This window comes from Myodes glareolus, chromosome 9 (assembly GCF_982192425.1).
Source record: "Myodes glareolus chromosome 9, mMyoGla1.1, whole genome shotgun sequence".
Lineage (NCBI taxonomy): Eukaryota > Metazoa > Chordata > Mammalia > Rodentia > Cricetidae > Myodes > Myodes glareolus.
The window spans coordinates 63,454,811-63,478,124 of NC_142034.1; the positions used below are offsets into that span (position 1 = coordinate 63,454,811).

General features: G+C 47.2%; 1 protein-coding gene and 1 pseudogene across 7 annotated transcripts; one reads left to right on the plus strand and one right to left on the minus strand.

Moving 5' to 3' along the window:
* Positions 1-1,273: 1,273 nt before the first annotated feature.
* On the minus strand, positions 1,274-22,275 carry Dhrs7b (dehydrogenase/reductase 7B). 7 transcript variants are annotated; one of them, XM_048448129.3, is made up of 7 exons: positions 22,156-22,275; positions 10,910-11,088; positions 7,405-7,514; positions 5,970-6,186; positions 5,461-5,553; positions 3,467-3,619; positions 1,274-1,710 (listed from the first exon to the last, which is right to left on the minus strand). In XM_048448129.3, exons 1-7 carry the CDS (start codon positions 22,173-22,175, stop codon positions 1,505-1,507), a joined length of 978 nt encoding a protein of 325 aa, XP_048304086.3. In that variant the 5' UTR covers positions 22,176-22,275; the 3' UTR covers positions 1,274-1,504. The 7 variants fall into 7 exon arrangements, with proteins under 7 accessions (XP_048304086.3, XP_048304091.3, XP_085551157.2 ...); XM_048448134.3 differs by lacking the exon at positions 22,156-22,275 and adding an exon at positions 21,399-22,116; XM_085695031.2 differs by lacking the exon at positions 22,156-22,275 and adding an exon at positions 20,879-21,009.
* On the plus strand, positions 20,954-21,583 carry LOC125409560 (small ribosomal subunit protein uS3-like; annotated as a pseudogene).
* Positions 22,276-23,314: the final 1,039 nt, after the last annotated feature.

A 23,314-nucleotide genomic window follows, 5' to 3' on the forward strand; every position in this document is an offset into this window, starting at 1 on the left:
GGTCTACAGAAGGAGTTCCAGGACAGCCAGGGGCTATATAGAGAGACCCCATCTCAAAAGACCAGGAAAAGAAATAAAGAGGAAGAAAGAAAATAGCAAATGCTGGCTTGGATATAGATAAAAGGGAACCCTCATGCACTGCTGAATAGAATCTAAACCACTGTGACCCCACAGAAACCAGTATGGAAGTTTCTCATAACACTATAGATCTGGCCAGGTAGTGGTGGTGCATGCCTTTAGTCCCAGCACATGGAGGTAGAGGCAGGCGTATCTCTATGAGTTTGGGGCCAGCATGGTCTACAAGAGCTAGTTCCAGGATAGGCTCTAAAGCTACAGAGAAACCTGGTCTCAAAAAATGCAAACAAAACCAACAACTCTAGATATGCCACACACTATACCGCCCCTTGATGGTCACCTAAAGGACACAGACTGTGACACCTGTCAGCAGTGTGCGCTGCAGCACTGTTCACAACAGCTAAGCTATGCCACCAGCCTAGGTCTCCAGCATCAGACACGAAACAGAGATAAGGAAAATGTCACATACACTGGGCTTTCTTCAGCCATAAAGAATGAAGTTTTGTACATTTGTGGAAAAACGAACCCAACGGGAGACAATATCATCAATTAACCAGTCTCAGAAAATAAGTATCGCGTGTTTCCTAGTTTGTGATTTCTAAATTTCATACGGCCACTTAAAATGATATGCATTAAAATAGAAGTGAAAGAGATGGGGACTTAAGGTAGCTGATGGGTGAAGCAGGAGCAGACAGGAAGGAGGGGTTTTGCCTAACACACGACCTATATCTATTAAGTGATCTTAAAAGGCAGTTTGGCAGGCCCAGAGCTGAGTGAAGATGACAGCTTTATGTGGGAGATTTACTTTGATTTGGGGAAATGATTTCCTATGATTTCAGCTTCTGTAACAGGAAAAATCTCTTTCTAAACTTGGAAAGGAAATTGACCTGCTCAGTGAATCCATTTTCAATAAGTCAGAGGTGGCTGGACGGTGGTGGTGCATGCCTTTAATCCCAGCACTTTGGAGGCAGAAGCAGGCTGATCATTGAGTGAGGCCAGCCTTGCCTACAGAGGGAGTTCCAGGACAGCCAGGGCTACACAAGAGAAACCCTGTCTCAGAAAACAACAACAACAACAAACCAAAAATACAGATATGGAATTGGTGCAATAAGGAGACCTAGTTCCCAAACCTCCAGAACAACTGGAATCTGGCAGGCCCAGGCCTCAGGGGACATGTGGTTCTATGAGAACTCTGACCTACTGTTCAGTCATTTATTTCACATCTGTAGAGCCCCAGCCCAACTCCACATTTTACGTCTTACAGGCTAACCCACCCCCAGAGAGAACAGAAGTGCTTCTGTCCACCTCAGAGTGCAAGACAGCTCATCAGCAGATCTCAGCCATGAATCCCTTGCAGAGTCATCCTAGCCCAGAAGGGGGTGGTACTCAGGCTGATCAGGCTGATCCAGGCTAGCAGCTCTGACCAACATCACGAATTCTTGGATTTCCGCTCTTTTCTGGCCCTAGAGGCCATGACTCTGAAGAAAATCCCAGGAGCCAGAGTTCTGAGATAGACGGCCAAGAACGGCAGTAAGTCAGTCAGGATCACATCCTTTTTCTTCTTCCCCACGGCAGTAAGGACATCCTGGGCCACCTCTGCAGGGCTTCTGCCCTGGGCTGTGTTCTTGTCTAGAGCTACAGCAAACGGAAGGAAAGAACATGAGGATAAATGAAGAGTCATGGGGCCAGCTTCCCAGAGCCCCTCCTGGAAGTAGATGATTACACTGAGAAAATGAGGAACTGTTTATGGTTCAAAGCAGGTAAATGGGGGCTACAGAGATACAGGCAGGATGGCAGACGGTATACCAGTTAGTGTGTGGAAACCAACTAACTAGAGAGTGTGCCTGCTTGGTGGTCTGTGACAGATGCCAAAAGCCAGCATAGATAGGTCTCAGAGTGAACCCCACCCCATATCTCAAGATTGCCAGGACTGGAGAGATGGCTCAGCAGCTAAGAACACTGGTTGCTCTTCCAGAAGTCCTGAGTTCAATTCCCAGCAACCACATAGTGGCTTACATCTATAACAGAATGTGATTCCCTCTTCTGGCATGCACGAAGACAGAGCATTCGTATACATATAAATACAAAAACCTTAAAGGGGAGGGGGGTGTCAGGAGGCTTGGTGACAGTGTTACCCATGAATCATTTAATGGCCTGAGAGTTTTCTTGACCTTGGATATTCTGCATTGGGGAAAAGCAGTGACTAGGGGATGGTATATTATCTGCTCTGCCCTGGCTGGTTCACAAGGCTGTCTGAGGAGAGGAGATAGATGGTAGAGACCATCTGACCCCATGTGCACCCCTGTGCACTGAGATGGGAATAAACAGCTGTCCTAGTTCCCAGTGGCTTGCAAGGGCTGGAGGAGGAACAGCTGGGACGGTTAGGCGGGTGTAGGGTAACAGCATCTAATGTTCCTTCTTTGCTGGTGACTCATCCAACTTATTAATGGAGCAGAACCAGTTGACAGACACAGAAGAGGCCATTAGCACACGCCACCCAGAACCCGAGCTCCCACGGGGATCTGTCCTCCTGTGTGTTCACCACAGGAGAATGGGAAATTGAGAACAGCTTGAGCTCAATTTTCTAGGATGAACAGGTTTGCAGCTGTCTGGCTCCTGCCACTGTGGCTTTCTGTGAGGAGATTGCTGTGTGTGGCAAAGCAGCCACCTGGATTGGAGTGGTCTTGATTCAGGCCTGCTCAGATGGGTGCGAGACCCTCAGGACCTGGACAACAGCAGCAGCATAGACCACAGAACACGGACCACAGCCTAGGGGCAGGGCTTAGTGTTAGTCTGCTGGACAGATAGCAGGCCTGCTCCAAGCTCGGGAAGGTAAGGCTGGCTCTAATAGTTGACCCAAGATGGAAGGCAACTGTTCTTTGTCTGCTTCTGTTATGTATAAGCAGGAGTCAGGCTGCTAACCCATGAGCAGCACCCGAGGTCAGCTCAGCACAGCTTCTGGCTGAGTAGGTTAGAGACTGATCCTGCTCCACCTCATCCAGCCTCATCTGAACACTCCCTGAAACTAGCCATTTCCCCAACACCCTGGCAGGAGTTGATCATACCAAGTGCCCCTTTCTTCCTCCGACCCCACCCCCTCCCCCACCCCTGCTAGCTCTGAGTTCAATTTACTTAGTCTTAATTATAATATTCTTTAGGCCTTGAGGGTCTGCAGATGAGTTAGTGGAAATTTGGTGAAGGATTTTATGTCCCAATTCTCTACCTATGGGGAATCTTGTTCTAAAAGCTGAATTTGAGACCCAAGGGAGGTCTGGGTGGGGAAATGCCAGGTCCACAGCAGTCCACATCTGCAGCCAACACTCAAGCCAGCAGAGTGCTTCATTACAGTCAGTCTGTCCTTTTTCTGATGAAGGAGAGAAACCAGACCTACCTCCGTATCTGGAGCCATCGGCAGTGACAGCATTTACAGAGAGATTGGTATAGATGTAGCCAGGGCTTATCACAGTCACCTCGATGCCATCCTGCTGCATCTCAGCACGCAGACAGTCAAAGAATGCCTGGGTGGCATGCTTGGAGGCTGCATCTGTAGGTGTGGACGGAGGCAGAAAGGGTGCTGGTGATTACAACACTACAGCCATGTTCATGTCCTGATTCTGACAAGTCTGCTTTGTCCTGGTTCTTAGAAGATACTAAGGAATCTTCTTATTTATCCTATAGGAATAAAGTGCTGCCATCCCTTCAGCATTCTCAAATGGTTCATAAAAAATTTTATATATATATATATATATATGTATATATATATATATATATATATATATATTTGGTGTGTATATACATATTCACATATTCAGCTCTGCCAAGCGGGTCTATCTAAGTCCTGTGTGGGGAGGGGATCCCCCAGTGACAGACTGGACCCCACAGGAGCCTTCACAAGCTTTGTTTCCAGTCTTTGTCGCTGCTGAGGATGGCCTCAGGGAGCCTCCCTCATGGAGGGCTGTGCAGACTCAAGCCTGCTTCCATATGGAGGAACTGAGCCTGTTCTGCCTAGGAGACACGCCCCTCTGCTCCCCAGCAGCAGCTCCCCAGTCCAGGGCAGGTGCTCAGGGACAGAGACCCTAAGTGAGGCTCTCAGGAAACAAGCCATCGTCTCCACAGAAAACTTATCGCCTCTAGTCTGGAGTCAACAGGGGCTCCCATCAGCCAGGCGAACTGGGAGGGCAAAGCAAGGCACCACAGGCTCCAGGAGGCAGCAGGGCACTGTGAGTAGGTGCTGGCCGGGATGAGCAGGCAGGGCCTGTGACTCTGGGAGAGCAGCCATTCTGGGTCTTCAAAGCAGAAGCCCATATTGACAGCTAGGGTCACTCTAGAGCTCCCAGGCCATGGCTTTAACTTATGCCTTGCACAGCAAGCCCACAATACTCCAGTTAAAGCTGGCCCTCCTCTGGGCTCACAAAGTGCCACCCCCCAATGTATGTACTCTGCTGTGAATGTCTCAGAAGTCTAACAGCAGAAGGGGATAAGGCTATTTCTCCCACTCCACTGCTAAAAGGCTGTTCATCACTGGGTTAACCCTACCTGCCTAGGAAGCTGGCCAGACCCAATCTGGTTAACCATATAGTATCCAGACCACTGTGTATACTGCTGCAGTCAGTGAGCAAGTAGAGAAAGCTAGTGAGAATAAGTCAAAGTAAAATGTGGAGTATAATAACTCATTACACACTCTCTAAACCTCTAATCCACTTTACTCATTATTAACACTGGGCCTTAGTTGCTTAGTCATTCCTGATTATGGCGGTTTGGTTTTGGCTTTCTGCAGAGTCATCTGAGCAGCCTTAGGTAAGTGTCCAATGCTGTCAGGATTAAAACAAAGACGAGACAACAGAGAAATCCTCATAGAAACATAAGGCTGCACTGTCTTCAATTACAGAGCACATCTCACTGTACCCCTGAGCCAGCCCGGGAGGCGTGGACGTGAGGATGTGGCGTAGAAAGCTTAGGGCCGGAAGTTAGTGAAGGTCCAAGGACACACATGGAGAGCCAAAAGGCAGAACCGAGGTCCAGACCTGGGAGGAAGAAAATGCTCTTCATGGTCAGCTACCCTCTATTGAACTGAGCGTTGTCACTGTCCTTTCCAAGTGCTGAGACAGCCCAGCCCCTTCTTCGCCAGGCTAACCAGATCGCACTGGTCCTTGGAGTGAGTTCAAGGACAGCCCGGTCTACAGTGCAAGTTTCCAGACAGCCAAGGCTAAGTACAAAAACTGTGTCTCAAAACAAAACAAAACAAAAACCCAGAAAGAACATTCTGATGAAGTTACTCATGTATCTGTAGGGTATTTCTACAGTCTATGCATTAGCTAATGAACACATCATTTTTATAATCAGAAAAAATAAAATGCTCTGGGAAAGGAAGGCCAAAGTACTTACATGCTGATCGAAAAGGAATGCTGATCTTGCCCTGGATGCTGCTGATGGCGACGATGTGGCCTTTCTTCCTCTTGACCATGGAGGGCAGGAGTGCTAAGGGGACAGGGTGGAAAGTTCAACAGCGGCTCCTAACCACTGTGCCTGGTGCTGCTGGAGGGGGCGCTATAGTTCTCCACGGAGAACCATACAAACAGCACAGTCCCCCAGCCTACAGGGAGCTTAACCTCTGACCTGAAGTCTGTATCTGTACATCAAAACATTGTGGGATGCAGGTACCGTGAAGCAGAAATGAAAAGCTGCATCAATGAGACCAACACTTACGTGAGGGCGCAAAACAAATACAATGCAAATATAAACCCAGAAAAAGCAAAACACCCAGACTCTAATGACCACACCCACTGCAAGGGGCAGAATGGACAGGGACACTGTCTCATTAAAAAGAAACCAAGCAAGATTAAGAGGCATTCTAATGACTGGTGCTCACATGTCCTACCCCAAGATGCCCCTACCTTTTGTTAGTGCAACAGGGCCGAAGTAGTTTATCTCCATCACCTTCCTGTCCACGTCCACTATGGTATCACTGATGGTACCGCGGTAGCTGACCCCAGCATTATTGATGAGGATGTCCACATAGCCAAAGCACTGTAGGATCTTAGTTGCTGCTGCAGCAATAGCCCCAGGATCTGTGAGGTCGAAGGTCACCGTGTAAGGTTTGTATGTCTGTCCCTGGCCAAATAAAAAACACAAAATGTACTTCATGAGTGGCAGCCATGTTCCTGCATTTCAGAGTTTTGGGACTGGTCCAGTTGGCACAAATGCTCTAAATTGTGGCAACCCTCTTCCAAAGACGCAGCCTATGAAGTTCCAGCCTGGGGTGTTCACATCTATCTGGACAAATTTCTCCTAGATTGAAGGTAACTGCTATATTCTACAAGAAGTGGCCAAGGGCGCCTCTTACCTTCATCAGCCAAACTTAGAGATCCAGTCACAGGTCAGAATCATGTATGGTGTGAACATACATGTATGGTGTGTACGTTACCACATGAGTTATTAACAAGAGCTGCCTTTGCTGCTCCACACTGTACATTATGACACTCAACAGTCACAGGTGCCATCCATCCGTGGCTGTCACGTCTACTCATCTGTTTATGACATGTTATCCATATGTTCCCAGAAGGCCTGACCCTGGGACACAGAAAGGCATGGCTGCTGACGCAGTCTGAAGGGGAGGGGAGGGCAGTTCACCTCTACAGTCACAAAGCTGCTGCAGAGTAAGTCCCAGGTGCTGGAGGATCGGGCCCAGCATGGTTCTGCTGCGCAGCTCAGCAAGAGCCGGAAGCTCGGGGAACCCATCGCCACCTGGACAGCTGTCCTAGCAGAAACTCTGTGAAGTGACCTGAGGCTCCAGGTTACCTGAATGTAATTACCAAGGGAATGCTTGGCTGGCAAGTCACAGCTACCAGGGGCAGATTGCAGTCACCAGGTAGCTGCTGAAACCAAAATACATTGTATGGATGTGTGAATCCCTCGAAGAATAAAATCCATTATATTAAAAATGATCAGCACGGCTGGGTGGTGGTGGCACATGACCTCTAAACCCAGCACTTGGAAGACAGAGGCAGACAGATTTCTGTGAGTTTGATGCCAGGCCAGAAGAGGGTACCAGATCTCATTTGTGAGCCAACGTGTGGTTGCTGGGAATTGAATTCAGGACCTCTGGAAGAGCAGCCAATGTTCTTAACCTCTGATCCATCTCTCCAGCCCATAAGATAATTTAAAAAAAAAAAAAATCATCACCTCTCCAACCTCTCCAGTCAACACCCTACTAGATGAGTATGGAGGGGACTGGGCAGTGGTGGCTGGCATCGGATGGCGATGTCGGGTATAAAATGTGGATGGTTCTCTAACTTCCTTCCCCCACAGAAACCCTTGCTATAGGCTCACCTGGGAGGTACGAGAACCAGCAAGTTCACTGGTGAGCGCTTCAAGGGCTTCCACGTTTCGACCACAGAGTACCAGCTTTGCCCCTGCAGCATGGAAGACTCTGGCACATTCTAAGGGAAAAGAAAAGACAGCTGATATTATCTAGTGCCATTTCCCCTCCAGGCAGTGCAAAGTCACCCAGCGCCACACAAGGACTGCTTCTCACACACTTGACACGTATGTGCCAACAGTGTGGAGCTTGGAGGTAAGCCCCAGTGGAGGGTTCCAATCAGAGGTGTGATAGTGTTTTGTTTTGTTTTGTTTTTTGTTTTTCGAGACAAGGTTTCTCTGTGTAACAGCCCTAGCTGTCATGGAACATGCTTTGTAGACCAGGCTGGCCTCGAACTCACAGAGATCTGCCTGTCTCTGCCTCCAGAATGCTGGGATTAAAGGTGTGTGCCACCAACACCTGGCTGTAACATACATTTATAAGGCAGAGAAAAGCCAGGAAGGTGGACGTGTTTGTGAGTATAATGCTCAGAATTTTCCACGGTGTTCTTATGTAACCCTGTGGGCATCAACTCATTTGTTACTGATGAAGCCCGGCAAGGCTAATCAGAGTTCGAGACCTGTCCCAATAAACTCAAGCCACTTCCACAAGTAGCGCTAGCCGTCATGTTCCAGCACCAATGCTGCTCCCCAGACCACTAATGTAACTGGCATATACACATACACAGTTCTTTGGAAAATCAAAGCAGAGAGGCCAGGCCCTTTGGGAGTCCTGACCCCAAAGAGTAGGTGCCTAGGAAATGCTGGAAGCAGAGAACTGGTACCTAAAGCACCTGAGAAGCCATGGAGGGTGATGCTGGGCCTATAGCCTTGCTGGGCTGGAGAAGAGGTCCAGGTAGCAAATACTGTTGTTGCTGTTGTTGTTTTTCGAGACAGTGTTTCTCGGTAGCTTTGGAGTCTGTCCTGGAATTCCCTCTGTAGACCAGCTGGCCTCGAACTCACAGAGATCTGCCTGCCTCTGCCTCCCAAGTGCTGGGATTAAAGGCGTGCACCACCACCGCCCAGCTCAGGCAGCAAGATTAAGTAAGGGAAAGCAGAAGAATGCTTCTTGCTCCTTGTTTACCTTCCCCCAATCATGTCCTAGCTAACTCTCAGTACCCCAATATCTGCCTTTTTGGACAGGGGGGAGCCCAGTGCTCCGGAGAATGGACTTGTGTTAGGTCTGTGTACAACTCTAGACTTTCTTTGCTTATAGGTTCTGTGATAGTCATCTATGTTACAATCTATTTCTCCATTTCCCCTTCTGTAAGATATAAATAATAATACCCATTCTGTAGGCTGTCATTTTGTCTTGATGACCGTATCCTTTCCTTTACAGAAGCTGTTCAGTTTCAGGAAGTCCCATTTATTAATTGTTTCTCTCAGTGTCTGTGCTGCTGGGGTTATATTTAGGAAGTGGTTTCCTGTGCCAATGCGTTCAAGTGTACTTTCCACTTTCTCTTCTATAAGGTTCAGTGTGGCTGACCTTATGTTGAGGTCTTTGATCCATTTGGTCTTGAGTTTTGTGCATGGTGATAGATATGGGTCTATTTCCATTCTTCTACATGCTGATATCCAGTTATGCCAGCACCACTTGTTAAATATGTTTTCTTTGTTCCATTTGATATTTTTTACTTCTTTATCAAAGATCAAGTGTTCGAAGATGTGGGGATTGATAATCAGGTCTTTGATTCAGTTCCACTGTTCCTCCTGTCTTTTCTTATGCCAATACCAGGTTGTTTTCAGTACTGTAGCTCTGTAGTAGAGTTTGAAGTCAGGGATTGTGATACCTCCAGAAGTTCTTTTGTTATACAGGATTGTTTTGGCTATCCTGGGTTTTTTGCTTTTCCAAATGAAGTTGAGTACCGTTCTTTCGAGGTCTTTGAAGAATTTTGCTGGGATTTTGATGGGCATTGTGTTGAATCTGTAGATTGCTTTTGGTTCTTCAAGGATTTTAAAATTTGTTCTTCTCAAGCTGAGCATGGGAATAGGGAATCTCAGTACCAGGGAAGCAGAGGCCAGAAGACCATCACAAGTTCAAGGCCTACCTGGTCTATATAGCCAATTCTTAGCCAGCTAGGGCTTTACAGTAAGACCCTGTCTCAAAAAAAAAAAAAAAAAAAAAAAGACCCAAATTGCTCCTTCTCACTGAGATCCAAGAAGCAGCTGCTGACTACCCTATTTATAGTCGCTGAGTAAGTCAGTGGCCTGACCAATGGCATAAGGCCTGGAACAGCTGTACCCTACAATGTCTAAAGGTCACCGGGTGGTGGTGGCGGCGGCGCACACCTTTAATCCCAGCACTCTGCCAGGGGAGGCAGAGGCAGGCAGATCTCTGAGTCTGAGGCCAGTCTGGTCTACAAAGCTAGTTTCAAGCCAAACAGGGCTGTTACAGAGAAACCCTGTCTCGGGGGAAAGAAAAAAAGTCTAAAGATCTAAAGGCAAACACGGGGGTCACCCTCAGAGACCTTGCCTACTAGTCATAGCATCAGGTGTACAAGTGAGCCCAAGAGCCTTCCCTAGCACCCCTCACACACACATACACACACACACACACACACACTCTCTCTACAGGCCTGTCTGCTCCTTTGTGTTCCTGTAACACTCACCTTTTCCCGCCCTCTGCTCCTACGATTGGGGCATCTGGACGACCCCTATGACCCACACATTCTTTGAAGGGAGCTGAGGTTTTAGGATTGAGCTCTGAGTCAGACCTGGGTTTGGCTCCTAGCGCTGCAGCTGCTACTGCAGGTCCTAGCTCTGGTCACGGTGTCCGGAATCTCCGCAGTGAGAACACAGAGAGCACGGATAACTGCCCCTCCCACCACACCTGCTGGGAACACGCTGCTGAGGCCGCACTGTACTGACGCAAGAGTTGAGCCCAATCCCAGGGCTCCCCAACGTCCTCCCTGAAATGGCACTGGAGCCACAAGGAGCTGCTACTGGGGGGCAGAGGCTGAGGAAAGAGGGCAGGCTGCCGCTCTACGTGGCAAGTCTGTCGTAAGCCTCTGCCTGGGCTTCTGGAGTCATTCACAGAGCTTCATCCAGCATATTTTCCCCCAGACTCAGATGTATCACTGAAGGGCAAGGGCACTGAGCTGGAAGGCCTGGGTTTGGAAAGCAGGGGCCTCATGGACCTGACCTCTAATCCTGCTTAGTCCCTGACCCGGAGGAGGGAAAGCATGAAAGCCAGCATCAAGCCGAAAAACCAAGGCCAGTGCATCAGCAAACCCAGGAAAAGGTAAACACACCTACCCACCGAGTTCCCCATATCTGAAGATCCCACTGAATAAGCAGCCGAGCTGAGGGAGGCCGCTGCTTCCAGCTTTCACCCCACATACTGAGGTTCAGGCCGTTTCCATTGCTTACACGCCCTTCTTTTCCAATTGAACCACAGACGGCGGATCCCTTCCGCATGTCCCGTGATGCCCAGGAAGCCTGCTGATCCCACTCCTGGCACCACAGGTCTGTGGCTTACCTCTGCCGAGCCCTGACGTGGCACCTGTAATCACCACCACAGCATCCCTCAGGTGAGCCCTTGAGCGGATCCGCTGTAGCACCCGGAAGAGGCTGAAAATCCCCAGGCAGCCGAACAGCAGGGGCAGGATGGCCGTCTGGGTGACCAGGTCCATGACCCTCTCCTTCAGCATGCTCTTCCTGGAAGAACCAAACCAAACCAAATCAGTCAGGGACAATGCAGGAGAAACAGGGATTAGTCGAAGCTATGCAGACCCTACTCCAGTCTTTCCATGTTTAGACGAGGGTGGGAGGAGACTGAGGCTCAACCCAGCTGAGTTGAGAACTTGGAGAAATTTTTTTTCTCACAAAAATCTCAGCTCCTTGTACCAAGCAAGTGTGAAATGGCCCTGCCTTGTCCAAAATGGCCCAGGAGCTTGTCACTACCCAGGTAATGGGAAGATGGGGGGGAGGACCCCTCCTCAGGGAAGAACAGCAGAGCTGAGCCTCTGAACAAGGACCAGAGCCTTACTAGGCTTGTTAGCTGCAGACCACACTGTACATCCTCTCATGGGCCCCTCACGCCCACAACCAGCAGAGTCTCAGCCCCATTCCACACCCACAACATGGACTGAACCACAGCTACACCAAAGGCCACAAGAGCAAAGCAACAAGAATTACCTAGAGGCTCCAGAAACTTACAGACACTAAACGTGGTATAGCCACAGCAGCACAAGGCCTTGAAGACCCATCTTCCACCTAGCCTGGCAGGTACAATCCCACTGTCACTCCGGCTTAGGCTTCTGTCCCCTTCACTCGGGTCTGTTAACGGGTGTGATCCCCCCTTGGTGCCGCTGCACGTTCAAGGGGGGCAGTTGCCAGAAGCAGCGGCAGCCTCAGGCAGAGCAATCTCAGACCTCAAAGTCGCTTCACAGCAGAGTCTCAAAGAAACCTGGGCAACGCTCGCTCTTTCCAAATCAAAGAAACTCACTAAATAGGGTTCAGTGAAGTTTAATTTTTTTACCTGCACAAATCATAAATGAACAAAGAGATCAAAATTTGTCACATGCACAAAAAAGTTTGCATCCCATGTCTAAACGCATGCACCCTGACTTCCTTCATGATGTGGAGGGGTAAGCCAAATAAACCCTTTTCCTCCCCAACTTGGCTTTAGTCATGGTGTTTCATCACAGTGATGATAACCCTAAGACACAATCATTTTTCAAATATTTAAATAGCCATCAGCCTATTCTACACTACAGTGCACATAACTACACCGATGAGTCCCCAGGCTGCTTGGGCCTTCCTGGCCTCTCTGAAATAACTGGACGAAGATGGCCCAGAGAGTATGGGGAACCTTGCTGAAAAAAAGAAGGGAATCTTTGTCTTGGGCAGTCACATTTCCAGATTGAGAAATAAATCTTGGGCTGGAGAGATAGCTCAGAGGTTAAGAGCACTGGCTGCTCTTCCAAAGGTCCTGAGTTCAACTCCCAGCAACTACATGGTGGCTCACAATCATTCAAGATGATATCTGGTGCCCTCTTCTGGCCTGCAGGCCTATAGACCACTGTATAGATAATAAATAAATCTTTAAAAAAGAAAGAATCTTCTCTATAACTCAAGGTCAAAACCAAGGCTGTTTCCTTTCAAAGTAGCTCATGATGTACAATACAAGAACTTTTGGAGGCATCACAATCCCTGACTTCAAACTCTACTACAGAGCTACAGTACTGAAAACAACCTGGTATTGGCATAAGAACAGACGGGAGGAACAGTGGAACTGAATCAAAGACCTGGTTATCAATCCCCACATCTTTGAACACTTGATCTTTGATAAAGAAGTAAAAAATATCAAATGGAACAAAGAAAACATATTTAACAAGTGGTGCTGGCATAACTGGATATCAGCATGTAGAAGAATGGAAATAGACCCATATCTATCACCATGCACAAAACTCAAGACCAAATGGATCAAAGACCTCAACATAAGGTCAGCCACACTGAACCTTATAGAAGAGAAAGTGGGAAGTACACTTGAACGCATTGGCACAGGGAACCACTTCCTAAATATAACCCCAGCAGCACAGACACTGAGAGAAACAATTAATAAATGGGACCTCCTGAAACTGAAAAGCTCTGTAAAGCAAAAGACACGGTCATCAAGACAAAATGACAGCCTACAGAATGGGAAAAGATCTTCACTAACCCCACATCAGACAGAGGTCTGATCTCCAAAATATACAAAGAACTCAAGAAACTGGACACCAAAAGATCACATAATCCAATGAAAAAAAGACCTAAACAGAGAACTCTCAATAGAGGAATCTAAAATGGCTGAAAGACACTTAAGGAAATGTTCAACATCCTTAGTCATCAGAGAAATGCAAAGCAAAATAACTCTGAGATTCCATCTTATATCTGTAAGAATGGCCAAGATCAAAAACACTGATGACAACTTATGCTGGAGAGGTTGTGGGGAAAAGGGAACACTTCTGCATTGCTGGTGGGAATGCAAGCTGGTACAACCCCTTTGGATGTCAGTGTGTCGATTTCTCAGAAAATTAAGAAACAACCTTCCTTAAGACCCAGTAATACCACTTTTGGGTATATATCCAAAGGATGCTCAATCGTGCCACAAGGACATGTGCTCAACTATGTTCATAGCAGCATTGTTTGTCATAGCCAGAACCTGGAAACAATCTAAATGCCCCTCAACTGAAGAATGGATAAGGAAAATGTGGTGCATTTACACAATGGAGTACTACACAGCAGAAAAAAAAACAGCAACAGCTTGAATTTTTCAGGAAAATGGATGGAGCTAGAAGACATTATTTTGAGTAAGGTAACCCAGACACATAAAGACAATTATCATATGTACTCACTCATAGGTGGTTTTTAAACATAAAGCAAAGAAAGCCAGCCTACAAACCACAATCCCAGAGAACTTAGACAACAATGAGAACACTAAGAGAGACTTACATAGATATAATCTATATGGGAAGTAGAAAGTAGAAAAAGACAAGATCTCCTGAGTAAATTGGGAGCATGGGGGCTTTGGGGAGGGTTGAAGGGGTGAAGGGAGAGGCAGGGAGGGGAGCAGAGAAAAATGTAGAGCTCAATAAATATCAATAAAAAAATGTAAAAAAAAATAGCTCACAAGAGGGCTTTAGTACATTTATAAAATGAACGTTTTACACACAAATGCTTATTAGCTTCTAGTTCAAGATGTAGCCAAATCACGAAGCAGGAAGGCGAGGGTGACAGTATAAAAAGAAGTGGGTGGTGGCGCACACCTTTAATTCCTGCACTTGGGAGGCAGAGGCAGGTGGGTCGCTGTGAGTTTTAGTTCAGTCTGGTCTACAGAGCAAGTGCCAGGACAGGTTTCAAAGCTACACAGAGTACACAGAGAAACCTTGTCTCAAAATTCAAAAAAAAAAAAAAACAAAAACAAAAACAAACAAACAAAAAAAGAGTGGGATCCCAGGAGGAAGCAGAGGCAGTGAGTTTAAGGCCAGTATGGTATACATAGTGAAACCCCACTCAAAGAAAAAAGCAAAACAAAAACCTGCCAGGCAGGGTGGTGTACACCTTAAACCCAGTAATTGGGAGGTGGGGCAAGTGGATCTCTATGAGTTTGTGGCCAGCCTGGTCTACAGAGTGAGCTCCAGGACACAGGACAGCCAGGGCTACACAAAGAAACCCTGTTTCAAAAAAATCAAAAAGAAAAACAAACCAAAAGGAGGCGGGGGGGGCAACTTACTTTGTTGAAGTTTTCCAGATATCAACTGGCAGAAAAAAAGGGATCGAGTCTTCCCAGGGCTATTTGATCATAACAGGAAACAGGGAGAGACATCGGAAGCGGAAGGCTTCCTCCACAAAAAGCACTGCGCACAGACCACCCAGAAGGATGTGCAGGCCACCAGGAGTACGCACTCCGGTCACTGCCGCTCTGAACCGCCAGGAAGCACTAATGAGCCACGTAAGCCGGCACAAGGAAGTGACAGAGTCAAGGGGCTCACAGGCTAAGGCCACCTCCTTGTACAAGGTTAGTGAATCCTAGACCCACGGTAAGCGTGCCTGGGTACCCCTTGAAGTGTTCCTCAGGCCAGATCTCACAGTCAGCTGCTCTCTTTCTCTTCCACCGAGAGGTATTTTGGCAATGGCTTTTAGAATATCAACTCAGATATGAAACCATGTCACCCGTGATGATATTGTTCCTTTCAATCACTTGGGCCAAAGTTCACCATTTTCTGTCAGGGATAGAGTCTCTCCGGAAGACTCCTTTTATTCCCCCATCAAATCATAAAAGCAGGCAACTGTATCTAATCAGAAATTACACACAGAAATTAAACCACGTAAGTCTGAAAACCACAAGACTGGACCTACGAACTCTCCAGAGCTTAGGAGGGAATCGGTCCAGGTCTGTAAGAAGGGAACCATGCGATCACTGTGCCACATTACAAGCAAACTGGGCCAAAGGGTAGACAGGGTTTCAAACGGAAGACAAGAATTTATCTAAAGAAATATGAAACTTCCTACCTATTTTCCGAAAGTCTGAACAGTGGCAGGTTAATGGCGCACACTGTAGGTCTGGCACTCAAGGTAAAAGCGGGAGGATCAGCCACTAGTTTACAGCAGGGCAGAGCCGACAGGACTTCAGGCAGAGAAGAGGAAGTGGGGAGGGAGAGACACCACGACAGCCTGCCCAGTCTTCAGCCCCAGCTCTGTGAATCGCTAGTAATTAGAGAGCCCACCTGCCCTGCATCACCGTCTGAAGCTAGCGAGCCCACCTGCTCTCCGCTCCCAGGCACCTTTGGCGTTGAACACACCGAGACTTTGGCCCGAACCCCAAGTCTCCTACTAGGTCAGGGAGTCAGTAGAGTATCTGGCCCCACACCCAGGCTCCTCCCAGCTCTTGTTTCTTTCTTTCTACAGCTCTTTTTTGTTTATAAAAAACACACAGTCAATGTAGCAGGCCACCATAGTCCCTCGATGTTGGTTTTCTTCCTCTTTTCTTAATACTCTTTTCTTCTGTTTTGTTTTGTTTTTGAGACAGGGTTTCTCTGTGTAACAGCTTTGGCTGTCCTGGAACTCTCTTTGTAGACTAGGCTGGCCTCGAACTCAGAGATCCGCCTACCTCTGCTTGTCCAGTACTAGAATTAAAGGCATTAGTGTTCTTTCTTTTCTCTATATATCCTAGTATCCTGGTTGCCCTAGCGTCTCTGCGACTCCAGCTCCAGGGAGAAAAGGCTGCCCTGTTGTTTTCATGCACATTTTTAACCTCTTCTTAGTCTCCTTTTAACCAAACCTCCTACATCTCCACCCCATCTTTTTTCTTTCCATCAACCACTCCTCCTGTATATACGCCCCCTCCTCTACATGGCAACCTGTTACCAAACACTGACCTCACTGTGATTTCTATTTTATTTTTCTCTAATCACCACAACAAACATTCTACACTGCTGGTGTCTCTTTACTCTCTAAGGGGGAGAACGACTGATTCAGACAACCGGCACTCCTTTCCTGATGGGTTACTGCTGGACCACCACTGGGGAGAGAGCCTGGTGCCTTGCATCACCTCAGCCTCCACAACAGCCTTTCCTGAACCCTGCCAACACCCCCACTAAAGTAGAAAGGGAACCAGCCAGAGAGAGAGAAGTATGTTGCAGGCAGCGGAGCCAGAATGTGATGCCATCTGTGGTGGTTTTAATGAGAATGCCTCCATAGGTCTCGCTATTGGCCATTAAGTTCTTTATTAGGACCATCAGGTGTTTTCGACAGGCAAATAATCACAGCTTCGCAGTTAATCAAATGCAGTATAAACAAAAGTAACACACCTTAAAATAATATTCTCAATACATGTACACATAAAATAAATACTTTTAAAAAAAACTGTAAATTGCTAGGTGGTAAAGCATGCCTTTAATCCCAGTACTCAGGAGGTAAAGGCAGGCAGGCAGATCTATGAGCTCAAGGCCAGCCTGGTCTACAAAGCAAGTTCCAGGACACCCACAGCTATACAGAAAAATTCTGTCTCAAACCCTATCCCACCCCACCCCAAAAAAAGATGAAAAAGAAAGCATTTTCAAAAAATGGCGCTGGGAAAACTGTATGTTTACATTTAGACAAATGAAACTTGATCTTCACCTCTTACCTTGCACAAAAATCAATTCCAAACAGATCAAAGACCTCAATTTAAAGTTGGGTGTACAGTTAAAGATATAGGCACACACAGGACTTTTTTACTTGGATTCTAGACACTTGGGCAATAGGCCAACAAGCAGCAAGTGAGACGTAATGGAAAATCTATTCTACAAAGGAAATTGTTCGCTGTGTGAAGAGGCAGCCTACAGAATGGGAGAATATCTTCGCCATCAATCCATCTGACAGAAGATTAGTGCCTAGAATATACAAAGAGCTTAAAAACTAAACACTGGATCCACGGAGCTACAGTTAAGGCAGTTGTGACCTGCCAATGAAGGTGCTAAAACTGAACTCAGAAGAGCCCTCTCTCTGGCCCCACCCCCCAAAAGTATAATCTTTTTTTAAAAAATGGAATAAAGGCACCCACTCTTTCTTAGCTCATGTCTGAGAAGCAGCATCCAGCAAGACATCTCTTCTCACACCAGTGCCAGTGCTTACGATCGGGGAGCAGGGAACACCTTCAAGTCAGCAGGACTTTGCTGGTACAAACTACAGTGTATTGTATTTGGGGCTGTCAGCCTGAGGGCCCCACATCTGAGGAATGCAGACCCGCATCAATTAACAGCAAACATGAGAAGCAAGGCTAGAGGGCACTTCATGCCAGTCCTGGAAAGCAAGTACACTGAGTATCTCTGCTCTCCAGGAAGCACATACCCTCAGCAACCCTGCAAACAGGGTCCAAAGAGGGTTCGGCATCAGTAATTTGGCCACTGGGAGGCAGTCATCAAGCAGTGATCAGTAGGCAGTGCCACGAGGAGGCAGAGCACAAGGAGAAAGGGTGCCACATCGTGGCAGAGCGCCACATGGAGCCTGACCAAACTCTCAGCTGGTCCGGCACCTTTAATCCAGGGCAGACTATGCCTACCTACCCACTTTGACATAGGTGAAAACTGAGATCTCAATGTGTTGTATGGCATTTCCCTCCAAATTACCATAATCCCTCTAAATAAAACATTCCCCCCCACCTCCCCAGAAAGGAACGGGAGAGTGGGGAGCATTAGGAAGAGAACAGAAACTTGGATGACTCTCAAAGGCTACTCCCTACCAAGCAGTATAAACACAAACAATTGTTGTGGTCGAGCCTCTGATTAGATAAATTGTGAAAAGAAAGATGTCCTGAGTGTCCAGCTGCCTGCAGGCTCCTCGGAGAGCTCCCAGGATGCAGTTTCAGAAATCATCACCCACGTAGGGTGGGCCTAAAGAAGCCATGTGTAAAACCACTGGGAGTGGGCTGACAAAGACTCCGACTGCCAGGACTGCTCAGGCGCAACGACTAGGGTCTGACCCGGAGCCACCGTGCTTTGTGACCCCTGGAGGCTAGTCATTTTTAAAAGAATGACACAAGCCAGGCAGTAGTGGTGCACACCGTGATCCCAGCACTCAGGAAGGCAAAGGCAGGAGGATCTCTGTGAGTTCAAGGGCAGCCTGCTCTACAGAGTGAGTTCTAGGACAGCCAGGACTGTTAGTTACACAGAGAAACTCTACCTCCAAACATCAAAAAAAAACAAAAACAAAAAACAAAAATCAAAAACAAACAAACAAAAAAGCAATATGACAGACAGACATTTTAATTAGGAATTAGGCCAAGCATCCAGACAGGAACTGCACACAGACATCAGTTTCAGAAATGGACATAAATAAAGCAAATCAACTCTAAGATGTCTGCTGGACCTCTGGTCCACACAGGGCTGCTGCAGGAGACCTTCACTCAGTACTCATCAAGAGCTACCAAGTGCTGCCTGGTGTCAGAACAAAACAAGCTGTCCTCATAGAAATGTCACAACAGTCAGAGACAGAAAAGATAAACAAAATGTATTATTCACACTGAGCAGCAGCTAAGGGCAAAAGTAAAGCCAGCAGAAGAATAGGAAGTGATATTTGCTGAAAAACCTAAAGGAAGTGTCTACAAGTCCAGACTCCCTGAAACAAAGCTGTGGCTGGAAAGGCTGACCGACTGTGAGAACTTCGATGATGTGGAAAGGTTGGAATGTTGCAAGTCCAGAGTCTAAATTATCTTGGGTCATAGTAAGCATTTATTCCCCATCTCGGTATGGAACCTAACGTCTTTGTGAACATGAGATAAATGCTTTGGAATGTACAAACTCCTAGCTTCCACCAACCACAAGGCTAAGAATGCTTCCAGATAGCATCTGTGGCTTGGAACTGAGATTTCCCCAAGTTTATAGAGCCCGACTACCAGATGTTTCTACCAATGGATTTGCAAAGCAACTGGAATTATGGTTTCCTTTGTTGTTACTCTAAAACCATGCAACTGTTACCACGCTGGATCATATCTGGCTCCAGAATAAACTCTTTCTTATTCCCACTGTGTTTCCTGCATTGATAGCTGAAAGACAAAAACTGGATCCATACTTTTTCCAGTTACATTCTGTCCATTCAAAATATTAGGCTCCTCATATTTCTTTCCTTCTCCTAGTTAATCAAGGATGAGAAACCAGAGCCGTAGCAAAAATTTACACAACGATGAACAACAGAGGGAAGAAAGCCTGGGGCAGAACAGAGATATAGGAAGGGAAAGGAATTTCTCAGAAATCTGGTTGCTCCATAATGAGACTGTCAAATAAGGAGGAAAAAAGAAAGGAGCTAAGCTATTTTCCTCTTAGATAAGCATAGGATGTGTTATTAGCACACGCTAACGTTTGCTTCTCTGCTCTTACCAAATCCCCAGTCAACCTGTAACTCGGAAAAAAATGTGAGCAAAGATCCTTTCCAATATAGCAAGTAGTTTTCCAGAGCCTGTTTTCTCTAATAAAAAGAAATTCCTACCTATCCTATTAATCAAAGTACTAGAAGAAAAATAAATGATCCCAAACAAGCTCCAAATGTTGGAAAGGAAACACTAAGTAAGCGAGGAGGGGTTGCCCAGCTCATGATATAAAAACTTCTAAGTCTGAAAGTTCGTGAAACTTTCAGGACTCAGCAACGCCTGTCCTGGAAGCTCTGAGCAAGCAACTGGGGGGAGAGGAGACCGCTCAGTGGTGTAGCTGCCTGCGAGCTCAACAGAAGCCAATAATGTACCTGCCATTCTGGGACGGGCATTTCAGTAATGATGCTGTCTTTCAACTGTTTGTATTCCTGGCCCCCAGGCTCCTGTAAGTCACCCGCATGGGCTCACCGGTTTCCCAGGCCTACGTGGATGGGATCATCCTCTTAGTCTGTCATTGCTCTCTATCTGGAATGAACAGCCATTTTTGTGTCTCCAGAAAGAGTAACTCCACTGGGGTCTGGCCTCCAGTCCTGGCCTTGTGATCTCCTGACTCAGAGATACTGGAACTTGAGGCATCCCCAAGTGCCTGGCACTGGGTATGAGGAGGAATCTGGCCTCCATAGTAAGGCAGTGCACAGCACCGAGATACACACTTGTAACAATCTTTCAATCTCATTTACAATGACCAACCCAAAGACCATCTTCTTCCCTGAATGGGCACAGCTTTCGCCTCGAGGCATTTGTCTAAGAGCCTGCCTCCCTCACTAACACGCTGCAGCTTAGTTTCTGTGACTTCTGAAACAAGGCGATACCACTGACTTTACTCTGTTTCAATGAGGTCCGTGGGTATCTATCTATAACAGTCGCCACGGTGGGTGCTTCAGTAAGGTCCCTCCCCGTGATGGCTAACTCCAACTATATCACTAAGGGATCTCCTTCCCATCTGCTACTTCTCTACTTTTACTCCACCCCTCCAGAGTTAAAAGACAGAAAAGCCCTTATAGGCATTTCCATCAAAAGTAGCATGGACATGGACATTTGGGGCACAAAGACACCCACCTGGGATCTCTAGGTTACAAACTTCTAGGAAGACTGGTTGATCCAAGGGGCTGCTATGGTGTGCTAGGCTTCATTATGGAGAGTGGGGCCAAGGGCTTCCAGGTTGTGTGTAGTGTCTGGGAAGCTCTGAGGAGAGAGGGCCAAGGCCATGAAGCTTGAGGATATTCACAGTGGAGATCCACCCTATTAACTACTACATTAACATTGTCTGTACCATGTGTTGCTCAGACATGTGAGTGTGTTGAACATCAAAGTAAAAGAAAATGCTGCCCTGGGACCCAAGAGGTAAGCTCAACCAAAGAAGCCTCTGCCTGACCATCCTGGAACCTAAAGATGAGATCCTGCACACCCCACCCCACCCCCATCTCAGAACAAAAGAGTGGGAAGCCAGAGCCACCTGCCATGCCCCAGCCAGTGCCTACAGGGTCTTGGCAGCTTCATCTAGAGGCTGGAAGTTGCCCTGTCAAGCCATTTAATAAAATATTGCACAAAGACAAAAATAACAAAATTAGATACCCACCTGAGAGACAGTGCAAGGTCGTGTTCGAGTGGAAAGGAATGTGTACCAACTTTCAAATCACTATACTGAAGGCTTATGATCTGAAGAGAAGTGGGTGCGTACCATATGTTGACTACCTATTACGTGCAGCCACTAGCCCTTGCAAGCGAAATCTCATTTACACTTCACTACTGCAGTATTCCTAAAGTTTTAACTGAAGAAACGGTCGCTGAACGTTTAAGACATCTGCCCAAAGTTGCACCCGCTGAGCGGCAGAGCTAGGGCTGAAAGAATGTAGAATCTAAGAAAGTCATTCCCTTCCCGTGGATGTTCCAGGGTCAGTATCTTGCCAGCCCTTCCGAAAACCCAGATCTTCTTCGCTAATGCTAACCCTGCCCGGGCTGGGGAGCCAGGAGCCCGAGCGCTCCAGCCCGGGGTCACGCATCCACACACGCCGCAGTAGCAGTGTGCACGCGACCTAGGCACGTTCCAGGCGCAGGTGCCCTTTGTAGACCCCGAGACGCACACACGCAGACGCAGCGACCTCCGCGATGGGCACACGGGGCCAGCATTCCAGTCCCGGCGACAGAACACAGCTTCCTTCAAAGTGGGGCGCCGCGGGAAACCGGAAGCCATCGGGCCCATGGCCTCCCGCAGCTTGCTCCCCCTCGACCGGACTAGGAGTCACTCGAAACGGATGCACCGCGCGCCTCAGCTATAGACAGGACATTGCCCTCATTCATTCTCACCAAAGGGCTCCTACATCCCTAGCCTTTACCTAGTGGACGGAGAGATCATGGTTAATCAACTTCATCCTCCCGCCTCGGAATTGACGTAATGCGGCTGGCTCCGCCCAATCACAACGCTTGGGGGGGGGAGCACATGCGCATTAGAGATTCGCCGCCAACCAGGCGTAGGGCAATTTAACCTTTGAGGTCTGAATGAAATCTTCCTACTTAAGTCCTTTACCTTAAATCTTCCGGAGGGAAATTCTGAGTAGTGACTTGGGTTCCATTGGTTTTCAGAAAAACTTAATTTACGCTGCAAAACTGGGTGTTCAGGCATATTCCTGTTGTCCCAGCTCTTGGGAGGTGGAAGGAGGAAGCTCAGGTATTCAAGGTCACCTTCGAGCTAGGTTATGTGACACTTTTCCAAAAAACAAAAATAAATGCTGCAGCTGTCAAGAGTATTATAAAAAGCGATGTGATGTTGGTACAATCCCAGCACTCAGGAGGCAGAGGCAGGCAGATCTCTGAGTTCAAGGCCAGCCTGGTCTGCAAAAGCTAGTTCCAGGACAGGCTCCAAAGCTTCAGAGAAACCCTGTCCTCTCTCTCTCTCTCTCTCTCTCTCTCTCTCTCTCTCTCTCTCTCTCTCTCTCTCACACACACACACACACACACACACACACACACACAAAGATGAAGGGGAGAGGTTATCAATTTTTTTAAAAAAAAGAGAGAGAGAAAGAGAGAGAGAGAGATACCTACACATAGCTAATTACTCTGCCTACCAACTAGTAACCACCACAGTTAACACAACTAGAAACCTACTATTTTACCAATAGTTAGGTCTATCAACTGGGGACTTAGGGACTGGGGATGGAATTTGGTTTTGGTTTGTTGCTTGTTTATTTAGTTTAGGTTTTTTTTTTTTAATTTTGTTTGGGAACTTTCTCTTTAGATAGGGTTTTACTACATGGGTAGTCAGACTGTCCTGATCTGCCTCGACCTAATTGCAGGGGTCACAAGGTTCACACCATCATACCTAGCGAGAACAATGACTTTGACTCTTTTACCTCAGGCAAAAAAATTCTCGACAAAGTGCACACCTAAATGTAAAAAGTAAAACTCTTTGAAAACAAACAAAAAAGCACAACTCTAATAGTGAACTAACTTGGCCACAGAAAGTAGTTCATGGTGGAAAAAAAATACCAACTC